Consider the following 25,941-nt stretch of genomic DNA (forward strand, 5'->3'; position numbering starts at 1 on the left):
GTTGGGCACCTGGCAGCTGACACTGGGCACGACCCACCGCCTGCTCAGAGGAGCCCCAACCTCACACGTGGTGTCCCTAGGTCAGGATCCATTAGGCCCTTGTTAGAACCAGAAGACAGAAATGAGGGTGTCAGGTGCATTGGTTTCCTGTTTTCTAACTCTGCCAGCCTGCAGGGGGGTGGGTGGGTGGTGGTGGTGGTGGTGGTGTGGTGTGGTGTGTGTGTGTGTGTGTGTGTGTGTGTGTGTGTTAGGATTTCTGTCTCAGCAAGCCCCATATTTTCCCTGTTGTAATCTGCTGTGGGAGAAAGAAGGGACTTTCTACTCCTGTAAACAGTTACAGTCTCAGAAACCTACGGAAACCTCTGTTCTATAGACTCACTATGAGTGGGCATCTACTCACGGCCAGCGAGTGAGGCAATCTGCTGTGTTCAAGTGGGTGGGCAGAGGTGGGCAGTGAGCTGACAGAGCTATTGTCCAAGTAGTTGGACTCTGATTTTTGTTGATGAAAAAAAATCTATGCGAAGCAAATGCATGGGGTTTGATGTTGCTTGATAGTGCAGTGGGCTAGGCATTGGGCAACTGCAAGGTCAGCAGTTGAAAACCACCAGCTGCTCCAAGGGCGAAAGGTGAAGCTTTCTACTCCCATAATTTAGTCTTAGAATCCCACAGAAACAGTTCTACTCCATCCTATGGGGTCCCCGTAATTGGAATCAACCCGATGCCCTTGACGTTGAATAGGCAGAGCCCTGGTGATGCTGATGTTTAAGCATTTGACTGATAATTACAAGGTCAGTGGTTCAAACCCACCAGCCACTCTGAGGAAGCCACAGCACTGTCTGCTTCTGTAAAGATTTACAGTCACGGGGATCTTGAAGAAGGTTGCTATGAGTCAGAATTCAATTGGTAGCTGTGGGTTTGGTTTGGAGCAGAAGCTGGGGAGCGGCTGTGTCCCCAGGAAAAGGAAAATGGATCCTCGCCCGGCCCTCTGTGCTCATCAGGCTTCAGTCTGAAGACAGGGCTACATTCAGTCTGGTCCTTGCTGTGTGCCATTGAGTTGATAGCCACTCCTAGTGGCTCCATGTGACAGGGTGACATCCTAGACTGCCACCTCTATGGGAATAGATCTCTGACTTTCTCCCTTGGAGCCACTGCCTGGGTTTGAACTGCTAACCTTTCAGTTTTCAGACCAGTACTTAACCATTTTGCCACCAGGACACCTTGCCTTATATGTTGTGGGCTTGCACAGCCACCGAGCAGGCTGGGACAGCAACGCATGGGGTGCTGCCATCACCCATGTGTTTGGGCCATAGCAGGAGGGCCCTGGTCCTGTGCAGCCTTCTCAGTTCACAAAGCACAGTGGGTAACGCCCAGGAGAACTTCTCTCCAGCCCCAACACCTTATCCATAGGCAGTCTGTAACCTGACACCCCCCCTGCAGAGAGCAGTGAGGACCCTGGGGCTTGGGGTCTACCCCCACCCTGTTCCAGGCCTGCAGCTGACAAAGGCTGGGAAGGAAGACCCCGCCCCGTGGGCATGAGAAGAGGGTTTCAGATGCATGGGGGGAGAGGGGGTGGCATGCCCATACCTCCAACAAGGATCAGGAAGGGATCAGAAGAGCAGATTTGTACAGGTTGGGAGGTGGGCAGGGGAATTGGGTGAGGGGTGGCGGCACCTTCCCAGGGCTCCTGTTACAACTTGGCCTGGGAGTGAGGGGGGGAGGGGGTTGTGCCCTAATGACATCTGGTTGGGCAAGGCCAGGAATGCAGCTTAGCACCCTGCAGTGACAGGACAGCCCCCACCTTGGGGCATCACCTGCTCCTACTGTGGATGCAGCCAAGGCTGAGAGCCCTGCCTGTCCCAGGACTGAAGTGGGGAGGCCAGTGTCATTTTACGCAATGACTTGCTGCCTGCCTGGCGCCATGCATCACGACTCTGTGTGTGTGTGTGTGTGTGTGTGTGTGTGTGTCCGTCCCAGTAGCTGTATTTGGGGACACTTGCCCACCCCATTTGGTTTTCTGCAGGGGAGCCTAGAGAATTTAGAGGACCCGTTTTTCCTATACCACTGCTGAGAGAGCCCTTGTGGGAACGGTTCAGGGAGCAGTCAGTGATGGAAAGAGACTTCTGCAGTCTTCTGGGGGAATCCCCCTCCTCATTCGTTTATGGCTCAGGTGTGTGTACATGTGCGTTTGGTGGTATCTGTGTGTGTGAGGAGGCGCCACAAAGCCCGTGGGAAATTTCCCTTAGCTCTTCACTCCGATTCGTAGTGTCCTCTCCGAGGCTGCCTCTGCCCCCGCAGCTCAGAGCACGTGGTTTGGAAGCTCCCCTGCGGTTTGCAGTTTTGCGTTGGTGTCCTAGGCAGCTGACAGCCACAGGACCAACGCTACCGTACCCAGTCCCCATCCACCTTACCTCCGGCAGTAACTCTCTCCAGCGGTGTGACAGGAAAGGGTCACCTCCAGGTTCAAGGGGTCTGCCTGAACGAGCCCTGCTGCCGGCCTGTGTACCCAGGTGCGATTCTTTTTGCAGGGCACGCCACCATCACCAACTACTTGTTGAACTATTTCCCTGGCCTGGATCTGGAGCGGAGGAACGTGTTCGGGTTCACAGCGCTGATGAAAGCCGCCATGCAGGGCCGCAGCGACTGCATCCGCGCCCTGATGCTGGCAGGTGGGTCTGAGCGGCAGCTGGGCCTGGGGACCCGCCCTGCTGGAGCCACGCCCCCCGGAGCCCGGCAGATTCCTGCCACCATCACCCCCTCGCTAGGGTCCCGCCCCCGGAAGGGCCCCGCCCCCTACGCATCCCCCGGAGCATACTAGTTCCACTGACTGTATGCCAGCCCTGATGCTGGCCTGTGGGTCTGGACGCAACTTGGACTAGAATCTGCCCCTCCAGAGCCTTGCAAAGCCTTGACCCACTTCCTCAGAACCACGCCCCGCCAGAGCCACGCCCCACAGTCTAGCCGGGCCGCAGCTGAGCCTCGATGCTGGCAGGTGGATCAGAGCTGCTGTCTGACTGGAGCCACGCCCCTAGCGGAGCCCTGCAGAGCCCTACCCTGCCCCCTGCAGAGCCCCGCCCACACAGACTCCTGCAGGGCCCACCGACTGGACGCTGCTCTGATCCTGCCCAGTGGGTTCTAGGGCAATCTGGACTACTATCCACCCCGTGCAGAGCCACGTTCCCACTAAACTCTGAGGCTTGAAGCGCCCCGCCCCATAAAGCACGCCCCCGCAAAAGTCCCGCCCCTTCAGAACCACGCCCTATAGCCAAGTTGGAATGCACCTCGGTCGGGGCCATGCAGAGCCACACCCCACCCCATTGCAGAGCCCCGCCCCATAGGGCCAGGCCATGCTCCAACTGCATCTATTGGCTGGTGGATCTGAGCCTTATCCTGGATTGGGACCCGCCCATTGGAGCCACGCCCCACAGAGCCACGCCCTACTTCTGCTGGCTTGGTTGTGGATCTGAGCTGCAGCCTGGACTGGGACCTGACCCTTGCAGAGCTTTGCCCCGACAGAACCTAGCCCTTTAGAAGTGCCTGGTCACCACCCGAGCCCTGCAGAGTCACTCTGTCCTACCAGAGAAACTCCGTGTCAGAAACATGCCCCTGTAGGTTGTATTCCATCGGACTTGTGCTTGTCATTGCCACGCCCCCATCACAGACCTGCCCTGTCACGTGGGTGGCTTTGTATGGTGTTTCAGTGTGGAGTCGGTTTCATTTTCCTTGGTGTCGCTGTGGGAGAAGCATTGTTCTACTAATTGCTAATCAGCAGTTCAAACCCACCAGCCGCTCCTTCAGAGAAAGATGGGGCTGTCTACTCAGGTACAGATTTACAGTCTAGAGCACCCTATTCAGGGCACCGTTTGTGGAGTCAACTCAATGGCAGTGGGCTTGGGGGAGTAGGCCTCTGTGATAGGAGCCCACGTGGTGCAGGAGGTGGCGTGTTAAGCAGAGAGCCTCAAAGTCGAGGGTTCAGGCCTGCCAGCTTCCTGTGCTGTTCAGCCTGCTCCTCCTTGTACTTACCCGGGCCCAGAATCAATGTTCATTCAGGCATTAGCCCATTACCTGTGAGGTCTCTCCAGTCGACCTGGTTTGTTTGTTTTAATTGCACAAATTTTATTTCATGCACAAGGAGCTTGCTTTTTGTCTGCTTTTGTTTTGGCTCCATGTCTTAGATAGCTCCTCCAAATAAGACCACCTAGAGCCGTGGTTTTCAACCTTCCTCATGCCGCGACCCTCTAACACAGCCCCTCATGTTCTGGTGACCTCCCACCATAACATTATTTTCGTTGCCACTTCATAGCTGTAATTGTGTTACTGTTATGGATCATCATGTAAATATCTGATATGCAGGGTGCATTTTCATTGTTATACATTGAACATAATTAAAAATAATTAAAGCATATCGATTAACCACACGATATGTAATTATATATTGTGGGACCTGACAGCCCACATCCCGGTTCCTGATGGCAACCCAGTCAGGTGCACCAGGTCCTGAGGGTGGGAGGTCTCACAGCCTCCGTGGGTGGGAGCTGCTGGGACATAGCTTCCTTTGAGGAGCCGCCGGAGGAAAGAGGACCGCTGTCATGCCTTCACAGAATCTCATTGATACAGGGGTTACTGTATCCTCCTCCCCAGCTTTGTCCATTCCTCCGGTGGTGGTGCCTCATTGCTGTGAGCGAAACAGCAGACTGGCATGGGAGTCTACCAGCTTCCATGCTCAAAGCTCTCCCTCTGTTGGCATCCCACCCAAGGGTGGTGTCCCCTGCAGCCTTGCTCTGGGACAGTTTCCATCCTGACCAGGTCAACTGATGCCAGCCAGGTGCCCTGAGCAGTGCTGAGTCTTTGCGTTGCTTCCCTCTTAATGAGATCAGAGCTACTGCTTTAACTTGGAGCCCTGGTGGTGCAGTGGGAAACCAAAACGTTGGTGGTTCGAACCCACCAGCCTCTCCAAGGGAGAAAAATACAGCAGTCTGCCTCTGTAAAGCTTACAGTCACAGAAGCCCTTTGGTGCACTTCTGTGTTTGCCCCGTGGGGTCTCTATGGGCTGGGCTTGTTTGTACCTTTTTAATGGCTCTGATTTCCTTTCTCTTCTTCCCCCTGTCCAGCTTGGTGGCCTAGTGGTTACCGGTGGTTAGCAGTTTGAAACCACCAGCTACTCCTCATGAGAAAGTCAAGGTTTTCTACTCCCATAGAGTCACAGTCTCAGAAACCCACAGGGCAGTTGTGCCCTTTAGGGCTGCTATGAGTCGGGATGAACTTGCTGGTTGGAGTTTGGTTTGGGGTTTGGTGTATGTGTGGATAGACGCTTTGAGGACGGCAACCTGCTTGGAAATAAAAGGCCCAATTAAATTGCTCACCAAGGGTGCTTTCCGTTCAGTGACAACCATTTAAACGGAGTTTAAGCCCCTCTTGTCCCAGAGGCACCGAGGCTGTTGCCTTGGAGTCCGTGCTGGTTTGGGGCAGGGTCTGTTTGCTGCAAGCATGTCCTCTGCTAGCCTGCCTGGCTCCTGGATCATTGAGGTATCATTCAGGGGCAGTCTAGAGGCTCTTACTTTCTAAACTGAAGACAGATGGCATTGATCAAATCGAGACTGCGTTTTCTGCTGATGAATTCATTCCAATCACAAACACATTTTTAAGTCAGTCACCTTCCGGTTGCCCTGGTACTCTGAATACCAGATTTGTCATTCAAATCTGTCATTCCCATAGTTCCTCCCCACCACTCAGTGTCGGGTCCCTGGGCTCCGGAGGTGCAGGGCACAGAACAGGCTCCCTGTTTCATGGCAATGATGGGCCTGCTGACAGGCAAAGGTGGGGCTTGGTGGCGCAGCCATTGGAATGCCTGGCTGTGAATCTACCAGCCACTTCCCTGGGGAGGAAGAGGCCTGGCCATCTGGTCTTGGACAGTCCACAGCCTGGGAAGCCCTCAGGGCTACTTCTCTGTCCCAGTGCATTCCTCTGTGACTCAACACAGTGGGTTTGTGTGGTTGTACAGACAGGGGGGTCAGTGTTAATGGGGCTGTTTTACCCCTGGGACCCTGGTGATGTAGTGGCTAAGCGTTGGGCTGCTGCTAACCACAAGGTCAGCAGTATGAAAGCCCCCACCGCTCTGTACGAGAAAGATGAGGCTTCCTGTCCTCATAGAGAGCCACTGTCTCTTCAACCCACAGGGGGCAGTTCTACTCTGTCCTCTAGGGTTGCCATGAGTAGGGATCACCGGAGGGCAGTGGATGAGTTCTATCCCTCTGTTATTTGAATGACAAATCTGGTATTCAGATTACCTCTACTCACCTCTGAGAACCCCCTCTCCCTGCCATCAAGACCTAGAATAATCCACCAGAGAGAGGGTGTCCTCCCCCCCGCAGCATGGCTACCTCAACATCTGCCTGGGGAGCAGAGCAGAAAGATGTCAGAGCACCTGGCTCTGTCACGACACCTGGCTCACCTGTCCCAGCCCTGTACCCACACGTGTGTACACCTGACCTGGAGGAAGCAAAGTTATTATGAAGCGTATCAATGTGGCTCCTTCATTTTATGACCATTCCTTAGGTTTATGATTATGACCGTTGTTACTGGTGAGTTTGGGTGTTCAACCACCATTTGTTAATGGATTGGAAAAATAAGGTCATTTTTTATTTCCTTGGAAAAATAGCTGAGTGGTGAGATGTGTATACTCTCGTTGAAGGTAGCAAGCACACAACTTGGGGTTCTCAGGCAGGTAATTCTTTATTGGGGACGGGGAGACTGCTCTGTACATGATAGTGGGTGGGACAGCAGCCCTGTTCTCTACCTCCAGAAAGGCCACCAGCCATTGCCCTGAGGCAGTTTATTGTTTGGTGCCTTTGAGTTCGTTCTGACCCATATCGACCCTGTGCACAACAGAACAAAACACCGCCCCGACCTGCTCCGTCCTCACAGTTGTTCTGTTTGAGCCCCTCACTCCCAGCCGCGGTATCAGTCCACCTTGTCCAGGACCTGCCGCTCCTTCACTGCCCCTCTGCTTCACCAAGCACGATGCCCTTCTCCAGGGACTGGTCTCTCCTGACAACACTTCCAAAGTGCCTGACTCTCCTGTGTCTAAGGAGCACTCTGGCTATTCTTCTGGAAGTCCATGGGTACTGTCTGGCTGAGTCCACATTTCCAGGCACTCTAGAAGGGACAGGTATGGGGCATTACTTCTAAGCCAGCAGGCCCTGATTCCGACTCATCGTGACCCTGTAGGACAGGGTGGGTTTCCGAGACCGCCACTCTTGAGGAGAGTGAAAAGCCTCATCTTCTTCCCATGGAGCGGCTGGTGGTTTCCAACTGCTGACCTTGCCGTTAGCGCCCAGGGCTCCCTGCTACTCCATAGTTAGGGCGAAATGGTGGGTTTCATTCTGTCTCTTCTATGTGTTGTATTTTCCCAAGGACCCAGTGAGTGCAGTGGGGGAGCAGTGGGAGCTGTGATCCAAGGAAGCAGGTCCCTAACTTACCGTGTCATCTTCGGCAGAATGGCCTCTGTCCTCCAGAGTGTTTGCGTTGAGAACATTTGGGGGCCCAGCGCAGCTGTCCCTCTAGTTTCCCATTAGCATTTAAAATATGTCTCTTCCCAGCCTCACTCATTAAGATTTTAATTTTGCCATTTGTTCCCTTTCTAAGTGGCATGCAATTCATTAAGGTTTAGTATGTCATCTATTTTTGGCCATGACATTTTTACTGTCCGTGCACCCCCCCCCTTGTTGTACTCAGTGTATAAATTGTACTCCAGCGAATGAGTTCCACCCTGATTTCCATTTCCAAATAATTACCACTCTGCTAATAGGCTGATTCTTGAACGTGCCAGGCACTTAAGGCCCTCATCAGCAGGGTGCAGGTGAGCCAGGGGCACCCCCAGGCCAAGGGTCCCCGAGGGCCGGGAAGTGGCCTGGTCCCTCACTTATTGATGGATCTGTCTCTGCGTGTCAGATGCCTGATCTGTGTGAGATGGAAAGGAAGAGGCTGGAGATGGCGGGGTCCCCTGGAAGCCACACACGAGATAATTGCCCTAGTTCTCCAGGTTGCTTTGCCAATGACGTCGGACCTGGAATGATTTTTAGCTGTCTGTGTGGAGGGCTGTGGGTGGCCTGAGAGGCATCACAGGACACTCGCTCACCTGACTGGTGGGTCACAGAGAACACCTGCTCCCAAGGATGTCTTCCTAGCTGCTGTGTTCCCGGAGACAAGTCCCAGGGGGCTGCAAACAGTTCAGTGCTGGATGAATCACCAAGTGATTGGCGATTCCCACTCACTCGGAGGTGCTGCTGAGGAAAGGCCTGGCAACCTGCTTCCGGATGAGTATTAGCAGGAGTCGGTGGCCAGGCCTTTCTTCCCAGAGATTCTGGGTGGGTTTGAACCACCCACCTTCAGATGAGCAGCTGAGTGGCGCCCATGCTCACCAGCCACAAACCTCAGCTTTCACCCAGCCCAGCTAAGAGCCCTCTAAGACACATGAGTTCAAGTTGAAGCTTGCAGTCGTGAGGGACAGGAAGGCAGGGGCGGGGGGGCTACTAAAGTTGAGGTGAATCCTGGGAAGGCTTCCAGGAAGAGGTCACCCTGCTGGTGCTGGGGAGAGCCCTGGGCTGTGTCAGAGATCTGGCTCAGAGGCCAGCTCTACTGTCTCCCAGTTGTTTGTCCCTGGCCAGGTGCCTGGGTGCTATCTGTTCTGCACTATATACACAGTGCTCTCGAGTTGATGCCAACTCACAGTGACCCTGCAGGACAGGGGGGAAGTGCCCCTCTGGGTTTCTGAGACTAGAACTGTTCACAAGAGCAGAAAGCCCCCTTTCTCCCTAGGAGCAGCAGGTGGTTTCGAACTGCTGACCTTGAGTAACCACTATGCCATAGGGCTCCCTTCTGGAAGGAGCTTTGATTTAATGCAGGCCTCTTCCCCACCAGGAGTGACTGTGCGCGTGCATGCATGCGTGCGTGTGTGTGGTGAGGAAATAAGACTGGAGAAGCCCACAGCCTGACAGCAGTGACAGCCAAGCTCCCATGGGAGAAGTGAGAAAGGGAAAACCCACTGTAGCGAGTCGATGCCGACTCATAGCATCCCCATAGGACACGGCAGAACTGCTCCTGTGGGTTTCCGAGATTGTAACTCTTCACGAGAGCAGAAAGCCTCATCTTTCTCCCTAGAAGCGGTTGGTGGTTTTGAATAGCCGACCTTGTAGTTAGCAGCCCAAGGCATAACCCTCTCTGCCACCAGGGCACCTAAGGGCAGAGAAGGGTCTCACACGATGGCCTGTAAAATAGGAGCCACTGGCATCCTGACTGGAAATCATGGGACCATGAGACATGGAGTTTGCTGTTATCTTTAGACTGTTCTAGAAGCATCCTTCATGGGCTCACTGGGTCCCTCTGCTGTCTGTGATCTCTGCTTGGCTTGGAGTCAGCTTTTTTTCTTTTTTCTAAAAGCAAGGCTTTGACCCCCTGAAACGATGGCCCTGAGGTGGTCTTTAAGCGTTAAGCCAAATAGTAGTCCCAGAAGTTGTCCCCAAATTAAGTAGACTGGTGACAGACCCGTTAGTTAGGAATGGCAGCCTTGAGCACTATGCTCTTTTGAGTTCAAACTGCAAGCAGTCAAGTAGGTAGGAGGCTGCCGGGCAGTGAGTTTGTGTTCACAGGGCAGGGGGGAGAAGGGGCGAGACTGGGTGGGCAGTGAGTTTGTGTTCACAGGGCAGGGGGGAGAAGGGGAGAGACTGGGTGGGCAGTGAGTTTGTGTTCACAGGGCAGGGGGAGAAGGGGAGAGACTGGGTGGGCAGGGGGGAAAAGGGGGGCAGACTGGGTGCATAATTTGAAGATTCTACTATAGCATTTGCAAGTAACACCTTGGCCCAACCAAAACACAACCCACTGCCAGGGAGTCGGTTCCACCTCACCGGGACCCTGCAGGACAGGGTAGGCCTGGCCCTGTGGGTTTCTGAGATGGTCATCTTTACGGGAGTAGACAGCCTCCTCTTTCTCCCGCAGAGTAGCTGGTAGTTTTGCTCTGTTGGTTTTGTGCTTAGCGCCCAAAGCGTAACCCACTCCGCCAGCAAGGTGCCTGTTCTCATGCTTCGTGCCTCTCTGGAGGGCTGCTGCGGCTGTCCATCCTTTGGGAGCAGACATGCCTGTTTCAGTGGCTAACTACCAGCTCCACCAGCTCCAGCTGCAGAAAGTGCAGAGCCTCCTAGGAGAAGAGCCCGAGAGTGAGTTGATTTGCGTAAAAATACAGTCATCAGGGCAGTGAATTGCAGCTGCAGGATGCGCAGCTTCAGGGTATGTTCGACTGTATATACTCAACCCCCAAATGAAAACAAAATGTGAAAGAATCTGACACGGGTGTGGAGGCCAGGATTTTTTGTTTGTTTGTTTAATCTCGGAGAGCTACGGGTTCACGCGGTAGGTGGTGTGTGACATCGAAGCCCATCTGCGATGATCCTGCACGCTGACCAGCCCCGGAGGCAGCGCTGGCAGCAGGGGGCGAGCCATGACTAGGTTGAAGGGTCTTTGCTTTGCTGCTCGCCTTTCGTTCTCTGCCTGCGGGGCAGCCAGTCATGTTGCCTCCCACCCACGCCTGTGTGTGTTCTCCCTGTACAGGGGCAGACGTCCACGCGAGGGACCCCCGGCGTGGGATGTCGCCGCAGGAGTGGGCCGCCTACACGGGGCGTGCCGAGGCGGTTCGGCTGATCCAGAGGCTGCTGGAGCGCCCCTGCCCGGAGCAGTTCTCTGAGAAGTACAAGCCGGAGCTGCCGCGAGTCCCAGAGGCCATCATGAAGCACGGAGCCTCCAAAAACTGCTTGCAGCGGCTCGCCGCGTTCCTGCGGTCCACTCTGACCCCCCGCTCGGACCAGGGCCCGCAGGACGGGGGCGCCCTGGACCACATGGTCAAGATAACCACGAGCCTCTACAGCCCGGCCGTGGCAGTCCTCTGCCAGACGGTGTGCCCGGGGGACCTCCCGTGCGTGGGGAAAAGACGGCTGGCAGTGCAGGAAATCCTGCGCACCCCGGCGGAGCGGGACACCTATGCCCAGGACCGGGACCCAGGAGAGGGCCCCCAGCCCCGATGCCGGACCTCACAGGTCAGGGAGGACTCCAGCGAGGGCTCCCCGAGAGCCATTCCACTGTCGCCCCACCGGGCGGGGGCCCAGGTGTCCCCGGCCTTGCGGAAGGCCAGCCTGCTGCCCCTGCAGCTGCTGAGACGCAGCAGTGTGCGCCCGGGCGTGGTCATCCCCAAGGTCCGCGTCAGCAAGGCGCCCGCGCCCACCTTCCAGCCCGAGAGGGCGGGCAGCAGAGGCAGCGCCAAGGACAGTGCCCACCTGCAGCCTCCCAAGTGGCGCTACAAGGAGGCCAAGGAGGAGAAGAGGAAGGCGGAGGAGGCTGAGCGGAAGCGCGTGGCCGAAGCGCAGAAGCAACGGCAGGCGTCGCGCTGGAAGAAAAGGACGTGAGGGGTCAGCGTGAGGAACTGCGGCCTTTCGGGGTGCTCCGGGGCCACCGCCGTGTAGGGGGTGGGGTGGGTTAGGCAGCCTTCCTCCTGCCTGGGGAGGCCCCCAACTGCACGTGCGCCCTCCTGTTAGCCCACTTCTTGCTTGGGGGAGGGGAGCGCCTGAAACAGTCTGGGGGCTGGTTTGTCCCAGCTGCCCTCCGGAGTGAAGTGGCGTGCCCAGCCTTGATGTCACCAAGTCACCAACAGTCTAGCGACGAATTTGCCTACAAGTTTAAACTGCTGGATCCCAGCTTGTCACAGGGCGTTTTTCTGAAAACTTTTGTATTTTTAATGATTATTTATCACGTTTTTCTGGTTCGGGGGTGATGGGGCTCAGTCGATAGGAGACTGCTGAGGACAGGCATTGGGAAAATCTTTTGTGGAAAATACTCCTTCTGGCAATAAATATTTATGGTACCTGTGTGGTTTTGTAAATCGGCTCCTGCACCACCCCTTGCAAAATCCCGGTGCCCTCTGGCTTCTAAAAGCCCCTCCCCGCCACCCAGTTGATTCGGACTCACAGGGACCCTAGGGAACCGGATAGAACTGCCCCTGTGGGTTTTGGAACCGGTAGGAGAGTAGAAAGCCTGATGGTTTTGAATGGCTGCGCCTGTTGGCTAGCAGGCTTCTGACCCTGCCCTGGTGTGGCCCGACTGCTGCTTCTCTTTGAAGGATTCCTTGTTGTTGTTTTTTACAGTATAGAGATTGCTTGACGCAGGGGGACTCTGACTCTTGGTTTTTAAGCTCCATTAACACTGGGGTTACGGGGTGCAGTGCCTAAGCACTGGGCTGATAATCTCAGGGTCAGCCGTTTAAACCCACCTGCTGCTCCTCAGGAGAGAGATGGGACCCTCCACTCCAGAAAAGATGGCTGTCGGCCCTGAGAGCCTTGCAGGCAGCTGTCTGTCCTGCTCGGTCAGTGAGTTAGAATGGATTCGGCGGCAGTGGGCTGGAGTGGGGCTTATTCATACATTATCACTCTGTTCCCCTCGATCATAGTGAAACTATGTAGCAGTAACTAGGTATTTACCTCCGAACTTGACTATTCAGCAAGGGGCATCCGGTCAGCTAGAAACACATTCTTAATGTATTAAAAGCTGGTGTCATGGGGAAATAAGTGGGGGGACACAACCAAAAGAACCCCACCTTATCAGTTGCTACTCGATGCTGACTCACTGGGACCCTGTAGGACAGGGTGGAACTGCTCCTGTGGGTTTCTGACACTTCCTCCTCCAGGGGAGGAGTCTGGTGTTTTGAACTCCTGACCTTATTGTTAGCAGCCCAATGTGTCACCACTACGTAGGCCACTAAGATGGGCGAGGTTTCCTAAGTGATTGCTAGACTACAAGACGAAGTCCCGTGTGCTCTTTGACAAATCAAACCCAGCTGTCGTTAAATGGGGGAACAGGTGGTTTTCATAAGTCAGGGACTCGGGGTGACGCAGCGCTGCTGAGACAGGAGGGGTGGCTGACTTCACACTTTTTATTGAGAACAGATGAAGCTTCGGCCCCTGACGCATGTTCGTTTCCTTGTTCTCACGGAGATCTCCTCACCTCCATATGCCACCCCCGGGCACCCTGCTGCTGGGTCTCCCATCTCTATTTCTCCTGCCCTAATCCCCCTCGACTCTGCCCTCTGAGTGTGAAGTATAGGCACATCATTGGAGGCTCCTAACATGCATGGCCACCGAGGGGCAGGTGGCCTCTCCCTGTCCCCCACATTACACTGCCTGGACTGTCAGGAGTGAATGCGACTGTTTCTGGAATAAAGGGTGTGGCCTGAGCCCCCAAAGCCTCCACCTATCACTGAGCCGAGCCCTCTGCTGCCCTGGCGAAGAGGACTCAAAGGGATGCCATCTTTCCTCATGGCTTTCACTCTTCCAGAGGAGGAGAACGCTTATGGACTGGGCTGCCAGCGGTTCAAACCCACCGGCTGCCCTGAAGGAGAAAGATGAGGTTGTCTGCTTCTTTCAAGATTTAAAGTCTTGGAAACCCTCCATAGCCATCAACTCGGTGGCTGCAGGCTTGGTTTGGTGTTGGAGAGGTGTCAGCAGGGGACAGACATGGTGACAAAACTGGAGAGGACATGGCAGTAGCTGCTGACTATGCCAGCCACCCACGCCCGCCTCCTCCCTGCCCTTTTGTTGTCCTGGGCCACCTCCACAGCTTGAATGGAGGCTGTTATTTCAGACAAGCCCACCTCCTGCATAAAGACCCCAATCCTCAGGGTGGTGGATCACCCTGAATGACCGCCCTGCAAGGAGCCCAGGAATGACCCTCCTGTGTGCCCGTCCCTCTCCTGCTGGCTCCTCAGAGAACAGAAAGCAAGCTCAAGGCAGCCCGTGCCCCCACCCTGCTGAGTGGCCTTGGGAAATTCCTCACTGCACATCTGCTAGGGTGGGACGGCCAGGGCTGAGTTGGCTGCAGGCAGCCTTGCTCTCGGGAAGACCCTTACGAGGGATGGGCTGGTCCAAAGATTGCTCCCCTCCTGTCATGGGATCCTTCATGGGTTCTTCCAGGTTTTCTCTGCTTCTTGTTACACCCCTGGGCACCCAGCTTGGCCCAGCACCTGTTCAGCCGCCAGCCAGCTAGCAGCAGGCACCACACACAGCGAGAGAGGTGAGCGTGCCCTTAGCATGCTGGTTGGCAGGCTCTGACAGGCACCCCTGTCTCCTGCGGCTGTTCTGATGGTCCAGGGCTACCACGAGACAAGGAGGCTACCCAGGGCACCAGGGAAAGACAGGTCCAGTTTGCTGCCCTGGCCCTTTACTTCTGACTGCAGACTCTGGAAATGGGTCGTGATAGAGGTGGGGTGTGTGTGTGTGTGTGTGTGTGTGTGTGTGTGTGTGTGTGAGAAGGGACAGGGGGGACAGAAATGTGAACTTGTGCCAGCTAAGCAGCTAGGAAATTAAGACCAAGGGGGTATGTGGGAGGGGGTAAAACTTTTCCTGATCTAAGTTCCCTCAGCGGAAGATGCTGGAGTGTTGGGGATCTGCTGAATGCTTGCCCGAGGAGCCCTGGTGACCTAGTGGTGACATGTTGGTTTGCTAACTGCAAGGTCAGACATTTGAACCCAGCAGCTACTCTGCTGGGGAGCAAAGGGGCTCTTTATTCCTGTTGAGAATTGGTCTTGGAAACCCACAGGGGCAGGTCTACCCTGTCCTATAGGGTTGCTTTGAGTCCACGTCCACTTGATGGCAATGAGTTAAAGCTATCCCTGGTGGTGTAGTGGGTTACTCACGGGACTGCTAAGGGCAAGGTCAGCAGTTCAAAACCACCAGCTGCTGCACTGGAGAAAGGTGAGGTTTTCTGTTTTGAACTGTGGCTAGCCCTGAGAAGAATGAGAACTCCAGAACATTCCACTGTGCTCGTGCAAAACCTGTGGGTGGATCAAGAAGCGGTTGTGAACAAGGGAATACTGTACTGCGTGGTTTAAAATCAGAAAAGGGGTGTGCCAGGGCTCTCACCTCTCACCTTACCTGTTCAATCTGTGTGCAAAGTAAGTCAGCTAAGTAAGCTGGCTTAGAGGAGGAACAAGGCATCAGGATCAGCTTATGAGCAACCTGCGGGATGCAGATGACACAACCTTGCTTGCTGAAAGGGAGGAGGACTGGGAGCACTGGCTGGTGAAGACCGAGGATTGCGGCCTTCAGTGTGGATCAGAACTCAATGTCAAGAAGACCAACATCCTCACCACTGGACCACTAGGGACACCGTGATCAGTGGAGAAAAGGTCGAGGTTGACAAGGATGTCATTTGCTTGGAAGCAGCAGTCAAGAGAGCAAATGGCACGTTTCACTGGGTAAATCTGCTGCTTAGGTCCTCTTCAAAGGGTTGAAAAGCAAGAATGTCACTTTGAGGACTGAGGTGCGCCTGACCCAAGCCATGGTGTTCTCCATTTCCTCATACACATGTGAAAGTTGGACATTGACTAGAGAAGACCGAAGAAGAACTGATGCATTTGAATTGTGATGCTGGAGAAGAATGCTGGAAAATACCATGGGATGCTAAAACGACAAAAACCACTCATGGAAGAAGCAGGACCAGAGTGCTCAGTAGAAGCAAGGATGCTTCGTCTTCCATACTTTGGACCTGTTGTCAGCAGAGACGAGTCCCTGGAGAAGGACATCCTGCTTGGAAAAGTAGAGAGTCATCAAAAGAGAGGAAGGCCTTTAACAGGATGGATTGATACAGTGGCCACATCAATGAGCTCAAAGATAAGAACCACTGGGAGAAATGGCTCGGGACTAGGCAGTGTTTGGTTCTGTTGAACACTGGGTCACTATGAGTTGGAATGAACTTGACAGCACCTAACAGCAGCAGCAGCAGCAGGTCCTCAGGAGAAAGGTGAGACTTTCGGCTCCCTTGACAGTTACAGGCATTTAGATCCCTCTAACCTAAGCTCTACAGACACCCACAGGGGCAGTTACCCCTATCCTATAGGATATAAGGCCCTTTCCACCCAACCATGAGCACACCCTCCAGTGTCCCCTCTCCCTGCCGAGGGAATAGCTGCCCAGTCAGGGCTGACCTCTGACAGCTGTCACTACAGGTGAAGGCAGAGGAAGGACACACAGCTCCCAGAGCCCCAGCTTTCATCTGACTTCCCTGAACATTTGGGCCTCAATCCACGTGGTGATGTGTGCCCTCCCACCCCCACCCCCCAAAAAATCCTCCAGAGGGCTTTTTAAATTCACTTATTTAAAATGTAAACGAGGAACCATGTGACTAGCTGACTGGAGGGTCACGCTGGCCCACGGAGATGTTCTAAGAGCTTGGAGAGGTGACGGGGGAGAAGCCGCACTCTGTCTCAGTGGCTCCTACCACGCTATTGCCGGCAGCCATTACTGGACTGGCTCCAGTCTTCAGCAGGAGCCATTGGCCTTTTATAAGGATCTATCACCATTGCCTGGAGGAGAGCTCCTCCACCTCCCGCCCAGGTGGAAGCCTGGACCCCACACCCAAGATCAGGGCCCTGGTGTAAAGTGGGACCCACCCAGGTGCCCACAATCAGAGGGTAGGGATTGAGAGCGAATACTGTGGTGCTGACTCCGGTGCGACAGGGTCAGTTCCTCCTCACAGAACAGAATGAAACGCAGCCGGCCTCGCTGCGACATCCTCACAAAGGGTCTGTTTGAGCCCATTGTTGCAGCCGCTGTGTCCATCCATCCAACTCTGGTAGAGCATTAGAATCCCCCAAACACAGAAAGCAGGAGCCAGCACCTCAGCATCTCAAAGACTACGTCATCCCAACATCTCATCCGCACGTCAAAGAGTTGGCAGTTGGTGGTGGTGATTTGGGCTAGACCATAGTCTAAGGTGAATGGACGGAGTCCACAGTCGTCCGGGGGAATCTTACCGCTCACAGGGGATGCCTGTGTTGTGTTAGAACAGGGGAACAATGAATAAGGAAGACTGGGGAAAGAATGGGTGCGCTTGAACCCGCTGCTGGTGAAGAATACCGAGTACGCACATCCTTCCAGAAGAAAGAATAGACCTGCCTTAGAAGGACAGCCCGCCTGAGGATGGCAAGACTTTGTCTTTTGTGTTTTGGACATGTGATCTGGTAAGGACAGTCCTTAGAGAAGGACATCCTGCTTGGTAACGTCTAGGGGCAGAGAGAGAGATGAGATGGGTGGACACGGTGGCTGAACATCAAACACCAGAACACTGGTGAGGACGGCCAGGACCAGGCTGTTTCTTTCTACTGCACATACCGTCGTCATTATGGGCTGGAAACTCCATGAGGCCTCAAACAGCACCTAGGTGGCACAGCCTCCTGGAGGGCTGTGATAACGCCAACACCAGACTGGCACAGAGACTGATGCTTCCACATAACACACTTGGGTCCCCACGTCAGTATGAAAAGGAAGGGACCAACTCAGAACATAGACAAGGCGGAAAGCAACTCGGTGTTCTGGCCAGCACATCACGCTCCTCCCTGCGTTTGGGCTCCTGGGATGCTTCCCTTCCCGTGGGCACCCCGCACCTCTTCCCTGCGCCTTGCATGAGAGCTTGTCATCGGAGCATTAGGTTTACAGACGCAGAGAATGATGGGCACCGTGGCTACAACAATGGGCTCAGGCAGAGGAACAATGTGAGGCCGGCCCGGGGCCCGGCAGTGTGTCCTTCTGTTGTGCACAGGGTCGCTCTGGGTCAGATCCGACCCAGTGGCAATTCACAACACTGGAATACTAGGCTGCCCCTGCCTGGGCTGGTGAGGGTAGTGGCGGTAGTTAACTTGCGAATGCACTCTGGGTGAGGGCAAGACTGCCCACTCTCACTGCCACGGAGTGTGTGCTAACTCACAGTAAGCCTGCAGGTCAGAGTAGAACAACTGCCCTGGTGGGTTTCTGAGACTGCAACTCATTTTGGGGGAAAAAAAAAAACCCCATATTTTTCATTTGGAGTGGCTAGTGGTTTTGAACTGCTGACCTTGGGGTTAACTGCCCAAAGAGTGACCACGATGCCATCCCTGGGTATTTAATGAGACTTAATCCACATGGAAACTCTGAAAATTGATATGGGGCTTTCACTGTTATCCAGTAAAAAAATAAACAAGCCAGACTCACTGCCATCGGGCCAATTCTGTCTCATAGCGACCATATAGGACAGGGGGTCAACTGCCTGCCTCTATGAGTTTTCACGTCTATAACTTTATGGGAGCAGGAAGCCTCCTCTTTGCCGACCTTGAGGTCATCAGCCCAGTGTGTAACCCACTAGGCCACCAGGGCCACCCAGAGTCAGAACTGACTGGTCTCTCCGACGGGTCCAAAGTTACATGGGACAGTCTCCCCATCCTTGTCGCTCAAGAGCATTCTAGTTGTATGCCTTCCAAAACAGATTTGTTTGTTCTTTTGTCAGTCAGTCCGCGGTACTTTTAATATTATTCAATATCCCCCAAGTTCAAGTACTAATTTTTCTATTCTTCCTTATTTAATGCCAATTTTCACATGCCCTTCTTGCCTTTAAGGAGCATTCTGACCACACTTCTTCCAAGACAAATTATTTGTCCTTTTGGCAGTCCCTGGTATTTCTAATATTCTTCACCAACACCAAAGTTCAAACACATCAATTCATCATTGGTCCTCTTTATTCAATATTCAACTTTCACAGGCATATGAAGTGATCGAAAATACCATGGCTTGAGTCAGGTGCTCCTTATGCCTCAAAGTAACATCCTTGCTTTTAAAAAAGGCTTATCAGCAGATCTACCCAGCACAATGTGTCAGTGGATCTCTTAACAGCTGCTTCCACGAGCATTGAGTGAGTATTCAAGTGAGACAAAATCCTACTGGTCCACTTGTGAGGATTTTGGTCTTCTTAACAGTGAGTCATAATTTATGTAATCTTGATGGTCATCAGCAAGCGCTTCTAGTCCTCCTCGCTGTCAGCAAGCAAGGCGGTGTCATCTGCCTATTGCAGTTTGTTAATAAGCCTTCCTCCCATCCTGATGCCACACTCTTCTTCACATAAGCCAGCTTCTCTGATGCTTTGCTCAGCATTCAGATTGAACAAGTTTGGGGAAAGGCTAAAACCCCAACACACACCTTTTTCTCATTTTAAACTGCGCAACAGTCTCCTGTTCCGTTCACAAAACTGCCTCATGATTCACACACACAAGTTCCTCAGGAACACAAAGAAGTGTTCTGGAATTCCCGTTCTTCTGAAGGTTATCCATAGTTTGTTGTGATTCACCCAGTCGGACGTCTTTGCACAATCAATTAAACATAAGTAAACATCTTTCTAGTATTCTCTGCTTTGAGCCAAGATCTAGCTGACATCAAGTGATGTCCCTTGTTCCACATCCTCTTCTGAGTCTGGCCTGAACCTCGGTGGCTCCTTGTCAATGTATTGCTACAATGTATTGTTGTTGATCATCTTCAGCAAATGCTTTACATGTACATTATATGAATGATATGGTTCTCTAATCGGAGCATTCTGTTGGGTCACCTTCCATGGGAATGGATACAAATATGGATCTCCTTGAGTCGGTTGGCCAGGTAGCTGCCTTCCAAATTCCCTGGCATCCAGTGCGTCATCCGTTTTCTGAACCATTTCCATGGGTATCCCATCAGTTCCTGGAGCCTTGTTTTTGTTCAGTGCAGCTTGGGCATCTTCCGTCAGCGCCATTGGTCCCTGCTCAGATGCTCCCTTCAGAAATGGTAGACTGGCAACTGGTTCTTTTTGGCACAGTGACTATGTCTTCCCATTTTCTTTAGACGCTTCCCGCATCATTCAATCTGTTGCCCATGGACGCTTTCGATATTGCTACTTGAGGCAGGCGTGTTTTTTCTTGACGTCTTTCCCTTTCAGATAGGCTGAGCAAATCCTTCCTTCTTGGGTTTCTGACGCTCATCTTAGGGCTGTTAAATCCAGCTGATGTGACATTATACGGCCCTGTGGGGTAGTTGCCTTAAAATGCTTCATGGACATCAGTTGTATGGTCACCTCAAACCCTGGTTCCTAGGCTTGGCATTAGCTTGCTGGGGTGAGAGTTGTTTGGGGCCGTGAGTCCTGTCCTTCAGTCCCTAATGTCCGTGCTCTTGGGCACAGTTCACTATTTACAAGTAGCATCCACAGTATGGGGGCTTCTCAGCAGGGCCACTGACCCCACAGTAGAGGGTCCTTCCCTGGCATCCAGGTGACAGATATGCTGATAAGACCCGTGAGTCACAACATCTGAATGTCCTCCCACCTTCCTGCTTTCCTTCCGTATGACACATGGGATGTTCGTTGCCCTCGGTGACCAGCATTAGAACCCTGGTGGCACAGTGGTTACTCATTGGCTAACCACAAGGTCAGCAGTTTGCAACCACCAGCCAGCTCCATGGGAGAAAGCTGAGGTTTTCACTCCCGTGAATAGTTACAGTCTGGGAAACTCAGGTAGTTCTCCCCTGCCCTGTGGTCGCTATGAGTCAGAATTGATTCCATGACAGTTAGGGTTTTTTTTTTTTCTTGTTTGTTTTTAGCTTACTGAGAGTTCCCTCTGTAACCACACGGGGCTTCCCCAGCAGGGGTGTGCCCCCCTGAAAGAGTAGTGCTGTAGGAAGTGATGAAACCTGAACGTTTGTAGCCAACTGACTATGGAGGGGCAGCATCGTGGGCCACAAAGCAGAGGACTTTGTGACCAAGCCCGTGGCTTCTGCGGAGTTTTGTCTCTGGCACTGAGAATTTGTGATACGATCTAGTTGACTATGCTGTAGCTACAAGCAGAACCAACGAACGGCACCTCATCAGCGTCTGAGGCATGTACAAGATGCCAGCAGTCCAGGTCCGCCGTCTAAAGGACAGATGCCAGGAGCTGGGGTGAAGGCTAAGTGCCAAGGCTGAGAGATGGTTGCTCTCTTCAGGAACTCACACGGAGCATTTGTGCCCCACTCTGGGACAGAAACAAGGATTTGCTGAGGACTAGGTGTCCTGGTGGGGCTGTGGGATACTTGTTGGGCTGCTAACGGCAAGGTCAGCAGTTTGAATCCACCAGGGGCTCAGTGGGAGAAAGATGAAGCTTTCTACTCCTGCAGAGTTAGTCTTGGAAACCCACCAGGGCAGTTCTACTCTGTCCTACGGAGTCCCTGTGAGTTGGCATTGACTGGAGGCACCGAGTTTGGTTTGGGTTTTGCTGCTGGAGGCTGGAAGCTGAGATTTAGGTGTTGGCCAGGTGGCCTCCTTCCTGAGGTGTTGGGGTCAACCTGTGCCCTCCCTTTGGGGGCGGGGAAGGCAGTCCTGGGCATGCCCTGGTCACAGACATTCTTCCCAGTGTGCACCTGGGTCTCTTCTCCTTTAATGAGGGTGCTTGCTGTGTTGGATGAGGTCCTACCCAGCTCAGGTGTGATGCCATCTGAAAGGAGCCCTGGTATTACAGCGGCTTAAGCATTGTGCTGAACACAAGATTGGCGGTAGGTGCTCCGTCATCGTTGTCCAACCTCCCTCCCCACTCCCACTCCCAGGGTTAGGGCTTGAACGTCTTTTGGGGGAGGACACAAACCCATGTCTAACAGACATTTGTTTTCCCATTGCTCTGTGTGTGGGCGTGGGGGGGTTGTCAGGTTGGGGTGCATGTGGTTTGCTTGGGGAAACCTGCTACATTCGTGGAAAGAGGTCTCCAGAAGACTGCTGAGGTCCTTGAAGCAGCTGACCGGAAGTCCGAGTGTCTGTCCTGCCTGCCCCAGGTGACTGAGTTGGAGACAACCGGGCGACACGTCTGTCCGCCATTTGTGTCCTGAACGGCTATAGACCCACCACCCCAGATCCCCAGACCAAGGCTTCCTTAGTCGACAGTACCCCAGCCCTGGAAGCACACCTGTGCAGTGGTAGCTTGCTGTTTTCTGCTCCAGGGACAGGAGGGCATGCACCCAGTGTGGACGACTCCAGCTGCCCCCACTTACTGTCCTCCTTGTCACAGAAAGGCGGGGACTTCTTTGCACGGTTCCAGCATGAGGGAAATGAGCCTTTAATTCCCAGCCAATGATGATTGGTTATACTGTTGTGTACCGTTGAGTCAGTTCAGGCTCAGACGCAGGCTCAGAGTGACCTTATAGGACAGGGTAGAACTGCCCCTTTCCCAGGACTCCTAGCTGTTATCTTGATGGGGGCTAGGTTTTGTTTCCTGCAGTGCAGAAGGGTGGCTTTGAGCTGCCTACCTTAAAGTTAGCAGCTGAGCGCTTAACCCTTGCACCACCAGGGTTTCTCTGTGATAAGCATTGGGCCAGGAGGGTTTGCAACTTCGACACAGTTGACCTTCCTGCCTGGCTGGTGCTCTGTTCCAGGGCATAGGAGAATGTTCAGCCCCCTAGTCTTTCCCCACACCAGGGCAGGACAGCCACAAGGGTCTCCAGACATTGGCAAATGGCCCCTGGGATCCAAACACACACTCTCCCCGCCCCTCCCAGGAATGAATACAGAATTTACTCTGTGCGGCCATTCTAGTGGTTGTGCTTTGAGCTGCAAATGGCAAGGGCAGTGGTTTGAAACCCCAGCCTTTCTGCGGAACTCTTGGAGCCCACAGGGGCAGTTCTACTGTTGTGTAGGATCGCTGTGAGTCGTAAAAGTCTGGACGAGGTGCATCTGGCTCCAGCCATGGTATTTCCAATCACCCCATCTGCCTGTGAAAGTTGAACATTGTATAAGAAAGACGAAAGAAGGACCGATGTATGTGATGTTGGTGCTGGGAGAGTACTGACAGTGCCATGGACTGAACAAACAAACAAACAAACACATCTGTCCTAGAAGAAGTACAGCCAGAATGCTCCTTGGAGGCAAGAGTGGCGAGACTTCGTCTCACGTACTTTGGATGTGTCATCAGGAGAGACTAGTTCCCGGAAAAGGACATCATGCTTGGTATGTTCTCTCACACTGAGGCCTGCCTGGCAGGTTCTGGAAGTTTTCATCCCCCCTAACTTAGGTCTCACCTTGTCACATGCTCTACAGCATTTCTGAGTGGCCAAGTAGGCACCCCAGGCTCTGTCCTGAATGGCTGCCCACTGCTGTCTCCTTCTTGTGGGGCTATATGGTCATTGCTGTTCGTCCATCCTGGTCACCTTGGCCCCAGACCACAGGCTCCACCCACCTGTCCTGAACTACACATCCTGGATAAGGCCTGCCAGTTGCTGTCCATCTATGGTGTTCCCTGGTCATTCGTTCAGAAGTACCAGGTCTTTCTTCCTGGTCTCAGCCTGGAAATTCTGCTGAACCCTGTCCACCCCAATGACCTTGCTGGTATGTGATGTGAGGCAGGCCCTCTGTGAGGCAGACTGACCCAGTCCATGACGGCCAACACAGGGTGGGTGGTGGTGAACACGGGGAGGGCTTCCTTCTGCTGTGCTAGGGTGGGCAGACCGAAGGGGAGGTAAAGGGGTCACACCGGATGAGTGACAGTGAGGATGGGTGGGCAGCCTGAAGGGGACATACAGGGGGTCGAAGGCGAACCCCCTGACCTGTTCATGATTATTCTGACATGGTCGGCACCTCTGAGCAAAAGGGCTGACTGCTGGGCCAGCCTCAGCGGTTCTCACGGGCACTCCCCCCACCCACTGAGCCCAGGGGTCAGGCCCCAGAGTGTGTTGCTAGAAAACCGGAGGTGAGAGCACCTCTATCGGTCTGTTGGAAGACGCGTATGGAAGGAAGCACCAGTCCAAGAGGAAATGCAGCAGATTTATTAATCACTATGATTCTGAAGATTCATAATCGATAAACTCATTAAAAGACAGCATTTTGTGATCAGTGACCCAGCACCCAAAGACATGAAAGAGCGTGGAGCACGCGTATGCTGCATCCTCGGAAGGGGGCCTGGCTGGAAAGCAAGAGGGGAAGGCAGTCTAGGTGTCTGCAGCAGAGGGGCAGGGGACACACAGCTAGCCTGGCCATGCCGTGACACTCGGTGTCGGCGCACCAAGAGCAGAGACAGCAACCTCCAGACCCATAGCTACATCGACTGCCTGACACGGCGGCGGGGTGGGAGGTGGGTGGCTGAGGCGCGAGCCCACTTGTCCCCGTTGGCCCAGTGGCTCGACAGCTGTCTGAGAAAGGCTACATGCAGCCTCTGCTCACAGGAGCCCTGCCGACCGGCAGCAGAGACCGGTGGGCAGCGGGCGGCATGGAGAGGTGAGAGGTGCTCGGGCAGGCACACCGCAGAATGGCAGGAGGCCCGGGGGAATGTGCGGGCAGGCTGACCCACGTTTCGGTCGTGGGACTGCAGGAATGTGGACTTGACTTGGAGCTGCCCAGGGAGACCATGGCGCGCCCTGGCGGCAAACAGCGCACCCCACCGACCAGAGCCCGAGCCCCGCAGATCTTCGGAGAAGCGGGGCGCAAGGTCCCACGCGGGGTCTCCCGAGTCAGAATCGACTCCGCGGCAACTGGCTTTTTGAGAGATTTTTCTGCCCCCAATTTTTCTGTGGATGAAGACCCAGGCGGCAAAGGCCCTCGCCGATCCTCCCACGGACCGACGGGCCTGGGGTCGCTCCATAGCTGGGAGCCCCGGGAAATTTAAGGCAAGGGGCGGGGCTTGGCTTTGTCTTGGATTTCCAGGCTGGAGGGGCGGCGGCGTCTCTGGGTTAACGCGGCGGGTGGGACGCCCGCCCCATCTTCACTTCCGCGGCTGCTGGATGTGCTGACTCCGGGGGGTCGGGGGGTGCTTGTCTATGGAGGCGTGCGGCTTCTGGTGGGCCACCTGCGCGGCGGCCGGGGGGAAGTCCTTGTCACCCTGCGGAGACACGCACACAGGCCTTCAGCTCCCGGGCGCTGCGGGAGAGCCTGCCTGGGGGGCGGGGCGGGACCAGAACCCCGGCCCAGGGGGAAAGCTCAGGCCTGGCGGCCCGAGCCTCTGAACCGAACTGGCCGCTGATATGACTCTAAGCCATCCTGGCTTCGGGACAACAGTACAACCTAAGGCTCCAAAGGCGCCTGGAGGCCGTGGGCTGGGCACAGGGCGGGGGTGGGAGGGGAGCAGAATGGGCGGGGCACGGGGCTGGTCCAGCCCAGCCACAGGCCGCAGCCCCCCGGCTGTGCAGGCACTAAGAGCCCGCTACCCCGCAGCAGAGCGGCCTGCCGTCCCCGCACAGCAGCCCGGAAGACCCGGGGCCCCCAGCTCGGAGCCGGGGCGGGCTGCGGAGAAAGGTGCAAGGAAAGCAAAATGCTGGGGCTCAGGCGGGGCTGCGGAGCCTCCAGGTAGCAAAGGTACCGCACTGTCGGCGAGTCTGCCCACAGCGCCCCTGGAGGGCAGCAGTGGAAGTGCCCACCGGCTTCCCAGGCTGTGTGTGGAGAACTGGTGGCGCAGCGGTTACGCGTTGGGAGACCTTCCTCTTCATAAAGAGTCACAGTTTCGGAGACTCATAGGGAAGTTCTAATCGATCTCAGAGGGTCACTAGGAGTTGGCACAGTCTGGAAGGCAGGGAGTTTTTATCTACTTATTTATTTTGAAACCTGCCCTGGGCAGACTGCCACATCTTTCTCCAGTGGACACTTCTGACCGCTGGTCTTTCTGATAGCAGCTGTGTGCCTAACTAGTGCACCCCAGGGCTCTTCTCTGAAGATAAGCGGCTAACAGATGCCAGGAAGTTTGGGCCAAGGTGGGCATTCGCTTTCCGCAGAGGTCCAGGTTTTAGGGTCATCCTGTCTTTCCCATCCCGGCCCCGGAAATGCACGCAGGTGACACAGGAATGACCTGACAGCCGCATCCCAGGAAAGCTGCTCCCAGACGTGGAAAGCTGCGTTTAGCTTTGTTCTCTTTTTGGCTGTCCCTCCCGGCCCCAATTTATAAACGCCAGCACATCTGTCGGTCACGGGCCGCAGGGAACCCTCTTGGCCTGTGGGCTATAGTTTGAGGACCCTGGGTTACAATAGAATGAGCCCGAGCGGCGTAGTGTTTACACATTGGACTCTAACTGTGAGGTCCCAAGTTCAAAAACACCAGCTGCTCTGCAGGAGAAAGATGAGGCTTTCTACTCGCAATAAAGA

At 54.4% G+C, this 25,941-nt stretch overlaps 2 protein-coding genes across 2 annotated transcripts in view; one reads left to right on the forward strand and one right to left on the reverse strand.

The window, feature by feature from the left end:
• ANKRD33B (ankyrin repeat domain 33B) overlaps window positions 1-11,902 on the forward strand; it is a 74,313-nt gene extending 62,411 nt beyond the window's left edge. Inside the window, exons 3-4 of the mRNA XM_075540863.1 lie at window positions 2,526-2,666; window positions 10,600-11,902. Of these exons, the coding sequence (XP_075396978.1) occupies window positions 2,526-2,666; window positions 10,600-11,447 (989 nt within the window). The 3' untranslated portion in view covers window positions 11,448-11,902. The remainder of the gene's footprint in view (window positions 1-2,525; window positions 2,667-10,599) is intronic.
• Window positions 11,903-23,618: 11,716 nt separating this feature from the next.
• Window positions 23,619-25,941, reverse strand: part of DAP (death associated protein) — a 29,189-nt gene continuing 26,866 nt past the window's right edge. Inside the window, exon 4 of the mRNA XM_075540864.1 lies at window positions 23,619-24,688. Within this exon, the coding sequence (XP_075396979.1) occupies window positions 24,572-24,688 (117 nt within the window). The 3' untranslated portion in view covers window positions 23,619-24,571. The remainder of the gene's footprint in view (window positions 24,689-25,941) is intronic.

This window comes from Tenrec ecaudatus, chromosome 2 (genome assembly GCF_050624435.1).
Source record: "Tenrec ecaudatus isolate mTenEca1 chromosome 2, mTenEca1.hap1, whole genome shotgun sequence".
Taxonomy (NCBI): Eukaryota; Metazoa; Chordata; class Mammalia; order Afrosoricida; family Tenrecidae; genus Tenrec; species Tenrec ecaudatus.